This window comes from Lutjanus erythropterus, chromosome 3, assembly GCF_056507025.1.
Source record: "Lutjanus erythropterus isolate fLutEry1 chromosome 3, fLutEry1.hap2, whole genome shotgun sequence".
Lineage (NCBI taxonomy): Eukaryota > Metazoa > Chordata > Actinopteri > Lutjaniformes > Lutjanidae > Lutjanus > Lutjanus erythropterus.
This window is the reverse complement of record NC_139319.1, coordinates 42,723,436-42,732,034: the sequence shown is the minus strand read 5'-3', so window position 1 is coordinate 42,732,034 and position 8,599 is coordinate 42,723,436. Positions and strand designations below refer to the sequence as shown.

General features: G+C 38.0%; 1 protein-coding gene across 1 annotated transcript; it reads left to right on the top strand.

The window, feature by feature from the left end:
* Positions 1-547: 547 nt before the first annotated feature.
* On the top strand, positions 548-1,136 carry LOC146330811 (histone H4). Its single transcript, XM_084714336.1, has one exon. It carries the CDS (start codon positions 775-777, stop codon positions 1,084-1,086), a length of 312 nt encoding a protein of 103 aa, XP_084570462.1. The 5' UTR covers positions 548-774; the 3' UTR covers positions 1,087-1,136.
* Positions 1,137-8,599: the final 7,463 nt, after the last annotated feature.

Sequence of the window (8,599 nt, the reverse complement as noted above, 5' to 3'; positions counted from 1 at the left end):
TTGAATATGCAGTGCCTGCCTGGTGCAACGTAGGGACAACACAGCTCACAAAACTCCAGGTTGTCCAAAACATCGCCATAAAAATGTGCTACAGACTACCAAAATATACAAGCAATAAATACACCCACAAACTATCTGGCCTCATGACCCTGCAGGAAAGAATCGCCGTCCTGGGAAGAAAATATCTACAAAGAGCTGAAAACAATCCTTCATTACAACAGACCATACAGGAGGAAAAGACTGACCCACCAAGATACCTCTGTAGCACTCCCCTGTCTGTCTTACTGAAGTACTGACACAGAAGACTGACACCATTACATAATATTTTAAGGGCTACAATTTTTAATTTTTAAGGTTTTTATCGTAAAAGTTTTTATTTAATTATTTATTCGTTTTATTCTTTTTATTATCATACTCTCTTTTATTTTTAATTATGGGGCAATTGTGGTGTTCTTTTATTATTTGTACCACTTTTATTATAATCAAGAAAATGGGGATAAAAGGAAAGAAAAAGAAAAAAAAAAAAAAAAAAGAAAATTGAAAATTTAAAAATTATGGTGATTGAGGTGAGGTGATGGTGAATTAATGGTGAATTAATGGTGAACTTGGTAACCTCTTCTTCCCATCCAATCCCCCAGCCCAGACCAACTCCAATTGGAAAACAGGGACTGGAGAGGACTGCTAGTCCTGAGCTGTCCCTACAGGAACCAGGCTTATCTGTTCTGTTCTGTTCTGTTTTTGGTACACTGATCATTTACTATCTGAAATATCAGGATGTCTGGCAGAGGAAAGGGAGGAAAAGGACTGGGTAAAGGAGGCGCTAAGCGTCACCGTAAAGTTCTCCGTGATAACATCCAGGGAATCACCAAGCCCGCTATCCGCCGTCTGGCTCGCCGTGGTGGAGTGAAGCGCATCTCCGGTCTGATCTACGAGGAGACCCGCGGTGTGTTGAAGGTCTTCCTGGAGAACGTCATCCGTGATGCCGTCACCTACACCGAGCACGCCAAGAGAAAGACGGTGACCGCCATGGATGTGGTGTATGCTCTGAAGAGACAGGGACGCACTCTGTACGGCTTCGGAGGTTAAAGCGCTCATTCTGTGTCTTTAGAGAAAAAAAACCAAAGGTCCTTTTAAGGACCACACACTCACTCTGTCAAGAGCTCAAGTCCTTTATCAGTACTCTTATCAAAGTGGTTTAGACACTAATTAATACCTTCTAATATTAATGAACATTATTTAATTTTATCTCAATTTAATTAATTTAATCTTAATTTTAATTTTTAAAACAAAATTCAAATCTGAACATGTATATGAAGTAGTAAGCTGCTTTACTCTTTCTAAATTTATTTAGACATAGTATTTGAGTAGACTTTGATGAAAAGGTAATTAAAGGTAAGTAAAAAATGTCGGATAGATATTGATAAACTATTTCTAGTTAGATTATTTTTGTACCGTATATATTCAAATCAAACTAACAAGGGTTTCAATTTACAATATTGCAAGTTAAGGAGGACCACACACTCACTCGTAGAGCACAAGTCCTCCATTAATTAAAATTAATTAATGAACAAAGTGGGTATTATAATTATACGATGAATTAATAAACTCTCGGCTGAATAAACATAACTATTATTATTACTTAAATTATCACAATGTTATCTCAGATTTTGAAAACACAAAATGTGATATTTAATGTGTAAAGTGTGTTAGGGTTCGTGTAGACTTTTTAGCCGAAAAGGTAATTATTATTATTATTTTTTTTGGAAATCTTATTTTAATAATGTATTAATTTAAATGTTTTTTTAAGACATTGCAAATTATATCGTATTTATCATTAATTATATTAATTATATTAATTAACGCAGTAGATTTCCCTACCTACCAATTAAGCAAATAAAACAGCAGCTTATTGTTAAATCTTACTTTATTGCCTTCTACCATAGGCGCCATCACAGTTAAAGCTGGGGGTGCAGCAACCCCCCAGTCTTGAGGCACAGCAGGAAAAATGCACTTGTAATGTAACCAAACACTAATATATTTCACTGACATTTGACAGCAAAGTAAAATAAAGTCATAGCATGTGATATATTATTTTTCACATTTAATGTTCGTGTGTGTGTGTGTGTGTGTGTGTGTGTGTGTGTGTGTGTGTGTGTGTGTGTGTGTATCAGCCTCTGTGACGTCACAGACTTCCTTTGAAGATGTTCCTCTGATGACGCGTCAACATTCTAGAACCTGGTTAGAACCATATATAACAGGGAGCCTTTAGAACACTCAGGACACACACAGCTTCAGAGGGTCAAAAGATGCAGTTGGACTGGACAGGACTTGGTTTTCATTAAGAGGTAAGGTAAGAACATGCTTCTAATTACGGGGAAGCTAAGAGGAGCTCGGCTCACCTGAAAAGATCATCAACTCCCCTGAAAGTCTAATCTGGAACATTTGAGGGCAGCTCTAAAACATGATGCTCCTCAAATAATAATAATAGAGAAAATATTCCAATGTTGTGAGTTTATTCACACATTACATTATAATTTGTGAACATTAATTAACACTATGCTCTGTGAGCTGTTGTGTGTAGCAGCCTGACAGCTGTGCTGTCCATGGTCCTGACACGGAGCAGAGGTGACTGACACACAGACACAACATGTTACTTACTTCGGTTCCTCTTTGCTTTTCGTTGTTGCAAACTGAACTTTGGGCTCTAATTCCACTTTGTCCTGATTCTAACAACCAACAGACAGAAAGGAAACGACAGGGAAGTGAAGGGACAGTCAGTGAGGAGAGAGAGAGAGAGAGAGAGAGAGAGAGACAGAGAGAGAGATGTACACAGCAGAACAGCTGTGATACTTTATGAAGTCCTACCATGTAAAAATAAATGTGAGTTCATTTTGATTGAATAACTCTCCACATTAGTTTACATTCACAAAGATCAGACCATGATGTTAATATTGAAGCCAAAACGCAGTAAAGACGTCTGACGCTCGCGTTCTGAAGTTCACCCATTGTTCTAAATGACAGAACTCACATATAAATTAAAAATCATGATTTTTAACTGAGACAATCGTATAAATCAAATATCTAAAAGTGCTCCAGAATGTGTAGTCAGATTATGATCTTTGAATAAAATGTTAGGTCAGAAATACAAAATACTGCACATGTCATAGCAGTATACAGAGGTACTAGTGTATAGAAGCTACAGCAGTACATTAGTGTTGCATACAATTTAGGGCTACGCGGTATACACGGTATGATGGTAGAAACGATATAAATTTGGCCACTGTAGAGATTTGTGCTCTGCCGTCATACCGTCGATGACGTCATCACACCTGCCTCTGTGTGAAAATGGCCGCAAGTACAGTAATGTCGGAGAAGGTGCTACATCCGTGATTTGGACGTTCGGGTTTTAAAAGTCGGATGTTGAGTAGAATAATGTCATCTGCAAGATGTGTGGAGTAACTGTGACCGCTAACAAAACTAACACGAGCAATTTATTTTCCCATTTGAAATCAAAACGTGCTCGAATATGCAGAGAGCCAGAGCCTGCGCTCGGCTCAATCTATGTCAGGGGTCCCTAATAGGCGGACCGCGGTCCGAGTCCGGACCCAGACGCCGTCCTATACGGACCCGGACCTACAACCAAGAAATTATTAATAGATTTTATTTTTTCACGGGACGCTTCTATTTTAACTGGCGCAACTTTTCTAGTCTTTGCGGCGCTGGTTTATCTGATCAGGAAACACACAGACCAACTGCAGAGAAGCTGCGTGTGGAGGAGACTGTTGTTAATGACGAGTTTATTACAACAGAAGCTAACGTGATGGTTAATGACATCATCACCAACCAGATGCACTTATAAAATTAAACAACTGTATAAGGAGGCCTATACGTAAAACAGGAGAGTCTGTGTTTCTCTGTGAGAAACTTTCAGACCTTCTCACAGCAGAGTGAACAGGTGAGGGAGGAGAGGAGGGCAGACTGATCACTAATCAATCACTGATACCGTCGTCCTCTCGGACTGATTAAAACATAAAAATGACAAAATTGGTGACAAACCAAACCTGGGTGTCCACACAAATAAAGTCTTTGTGTGAAACACTGCAGAGTGAAACATCGTGCTGTTTACAGACAGTCTGCTGTCTGTAGTTTGACAGAGAGACAGACAGGGTCGTGTCTAGAAGGGAACCCTAGACCCGCGAAAGATCGCGCGAGTTTGATTATTTTAGTAGAAATAACGGAAACAAATCTCGCGAGAGTTGTGCAAATAAAGAGTTACCTTATAGACACGACCGAAAAAGGTGCGCGGCTCCAAAAATAGAATATCATGTCGTGGTGTCGATGTTTTTAATGTGGCGGGCCGCCATAAATAAAACACTATTCACTGATCCACAGAGAGTCACTGAAACACTGATCACTGACCTGCTGTGATAGAAAAAAATACTCACTCAATTACATTATATCTTTGCTTTTTGTTGTTGTTATTGTTGTTGTTTTTTAAATCAATTTAGTTTTGCTAAGGGACTACAAAACCCATTCAGAAACACTTCCATTCTAGGTTTTACACTGCGACATTTATACTGCGATATACCGTTACCGTAACAGGATTCAGTTTATACCATGATATGAATTTTGGGTCATACCGCCCAGCCCTAATACAATTACTGTTATAGACGGTGTTTAATTTCTAAATCAGGATCACTGAGAGGGTTTGGTTCCTTCAGGTCCACAGGGCCTTGAGCACATGGACAGCTTCACCTATAGGTGCTCACAGTTAAAACTAAACAAAACTCTCATCACAAACAAGAAATCATTTATTTACATTTATTGATATGAGGATCTGCATATAATCATTCAAAATCAGCAGGGTAAGGTGCACAGAAAAAGTTTGCAGCTCTCTCTACCAGCAGGATCTGGCACAGATTAAGTCCTGGTTATACCACCATAAAATAATTGTATTTTGAAACAAATGCAGTATCATGACTTAACAAAGTTGCTTCGGTTAAACTGTATGACCCTGCAGCTCAAGTTCAGAGTGTTTATCTGAACAAGGGTTAGGGTTACTTTGTTCTGAGGCTTTAAGGAATAAAGAAAGAAAAATATCACTAAAATACTAAGAGACCCTTCACTGAGTCCCGTCTCTGACATGATGAACTGTTTGTCCCCTGATTGTCTCAGTTGTGTGTCTGCTCTTGTTTTATTTCCCTGTGTTAACTGCAGATCTCAAACCTTGCTCTCCCCTCCCTCACCACTGACATGAAACAGCAGCACTAAACTGCAGCACAGAGCAGCACTGAGCTCCCCACCCCTCCCTCCTCCTTTATTTACAAGAAATGCCAGCAGTTCTTTTAAGCTCCTATACTGTCCACTGCTCCCCATCACATGAACAAAGAACAGCAGTGTTAAAATGTGTCTGGGTTTAGATTCAGTTGGTTGGAAGTTTTAAGGGAACTCAACATCTTTCAAGCACTTTAATGTTCTTATATAACTTATTCAGTGCTTTCCTGTATTTACAGATGTCATATGCACATTTTTGCTGAGACTGTTAATATATTTTAATGTAGTCCACAAAGGACACAAAAGTCCTACTATTGGGTTAACTGATCTCTTATTAATCATAATCTTATCAAATCAGAAATTAAAAGCCCATTTCTATGAGATACAAACACCGTCAGTTTTGGTAAAATTTCCTTTAACTTACTGATGTTTTTCTCCTCAGAGAATTTCTATGGACCTCAAATAAAATCAATAATCAATCAATCAATAATCAGTCTCCCTGAACTGTTGTGTCTTGCGATCACAACAGTTCACTCAAATTTAACCAGTCCCTGTGAATTCTGCAGGATCTTGCAATTTTTTCCAAAAACTGCAACTCTTCTGCAAATTTGACCAATCATCATTGCTCCTCACAAGTTCTACCAATCACAGCAGTCCACTGCACAAAATTTTTATTTGTTCATACAATTTCATTGCAAAGAATTCCTAACAGTGCAACAAGCATCATCATTTTTCTTTGCTGCTGTGAAATTGCTCATTGCATCATGAAGTACATGATTGCATTTAATTAAAAAAATAGGATTTAATAAATAAATGTAGCAGAAATTCAGAAACATTTCAAGCGTTTTTTAATCTGACCTGATGACACGTTGTGGACACAATATTGGATGCAATATTTTGACTCCTTTGTGAGTGTCCAATATTTCTAAAATTATTTACAAGCTATAATAAATGTCTTGCTGTTTGACATGGTTTCCTATCTATATCTTGAGGAAATCCAGTATACTCTGTCCAATGCTCACCTCAAGTTCCTTGAGGTCTGTGGACCCTTTCTTGATCATAGTGGGTAGGTAGAGGAATCTGGGAATGAACTGTATTGGACTGTACTGTATTCTGTTGTGTTGTGCTTTGATCCAACTCTTTCTGATCCTCAGTCCACCTGTGGACATTTTAGCCACATGTTTTCTGTGAGTAGCGAGTCTATATATATATACATGTGTTTCATTAATAACAATGCCACTGACAGTACCATTTCATGATGTAGGGCAGATGTCAGAAAGAGCCTCAGCGGTCACTTTGCATTTACTTAGAAACTCATTTGCCACCAAATCAACTCATACAGACAACAAACAATATAAATATTGCATTCACAGTACACAAAAATATGTGGAAACACCATGAAAAGCCATTTGAGACATGATTAACAGCTGAAGGGTAAAAAAGACCACATCTAAAAGTGTTGATTTAAAAAAATCTGACCACAAAAAGACCTTTTGAGTCATTCAGTAGAACAATGAGGCATCAATCGTTGCTCACTGAATAAACTTCCATTGTAAACAATCTGTCATGGATGGTCTTCAAAACACAGAACTGTTTGTAGTTTGTCTCTGATTCTCTTTTCCTTCCTCAAGCAGGATAACCCTGACTGAGTCTTCCTCAGTACAAACTCACAGTTTACTTTATTGTCCATGTAGATCAGGGCTGGGCCATCATTTTTCATGGGGGGGGGGGGCACATGAGAACTTGATCAGGCTGCTGATATAGGGTCCTAATTATGGCCAAATCTCTGTGGTCAGAAGTGTTCCATATACTTCTATTGTTTGTTTCCCCTTCTGAATTGTCATGATGAATTATGGGCTGATATTTTGTTGTTTTGTTGGCAATGTCCAAAACTTAATTTTTTATTGTACCATGCATACTGCATACAGGTTGCAGCAAAAGTAGTAGAAGAACATCATAAACATCATGGATGTTCAGCACCAAGTGAATAAAGGTAGAATTTAAAAGAAAAGATACAGTTCATTATCATTACCAGTGAAGCCCTTTCAAAATAAAGGTCTGATAACAGTGTAATGGGAAGCAAAATGCTTCATCTTTTCCATGATTTCCTTGTGGGCCACATAACCTTCATCCTTCAGTGGGCCACATTCGGCCCCCTGTGCCCCCATTTTTCTTTTTCTTTTTTTCTTTTTTTTTGGTGCCTCCTTTACCCAGTCCTTTTCCTCCCTTTCTTCTTCTTTTTTTCTTTTTTAAATTAGACTTTATAGAATTTTTACAAATAAATACAATATCAAAACCAGATCAAGAATTAATCAGTGGGTCACATAATATAACAAGTTACTTACAAAACACACGACAACAAAGAAGCATAAAATTATTAATTGTATCAAATAATGTTTTAGTGGTATCACTTACCCAATTTATTTGCAAACGTTTGTAACGTTCAGTAATATCAGCATATATTCAAATATAGAAAGGGCCTCATCTCGCTCTGCCCAGTCTTTTTTTTTTTTTTCCCCAGTTTGAGAGGTGACCAACCCAGAGAGCTTTTCTTCAGATGGCAGCTGACACATTTTTAACAAAAGCAAACATTAGGTAACCTCTCTGGTCGAGCTGACCAGGTTAACACACTGCTTATTGAGTTTTTTTTAACAAACTGTCAGATGGTGGAAAAATGATTGAAAAAAAGAGGAATTTGGACAGGATGTGGCTTTCTGTGGGTATTTTTGTTTTGCCATTTTTTGACTTCCTCTTTAAAGTGATAGTTCAACCAAGACTGAAATTTCAGTCAATATCTACTAACCCCTGTGCTGATGTGAGGATGGGTGAAGATCTCCAGTTCACAAAACTCTCCTGGAGCTTTAGCAGAAAACCGCTTTGCAGCCAAATCCAGTACAATTGAACTGAATGGTGACCAGTTTTAAAATGTAAAAAAAGAACACAAAAAACTTTGTGCTTGTGTGGTGAAATCTAAGTGTCTGTAGGCTGCGACATTAAGATTTGACACAAAAAATGCAATTTTCAGCACGTTTTTAGCCTAAATGTCAACTGCAGTCTCTCAGTCCTGATCTGTATGCACACACCTGAAGGATATTAGATATTTTTCATAAATGGGTAAAAAAAAGAAACGTGTGAGGAGGAGAGGAATCTTCTTCCTCGGCCTCTAACGCGTGCACACTTTCACCCCTGTATACACACAGTGTTATAAATCTCATCTAAAAAGTCTTACTTGTCATCTATGTAAGTGTTGACATATTTCTTATAGGGCTTTTAAATACTTTTCATTGGTTTAATCATTTTAAAACCCACAGACAGACAAAAAGAC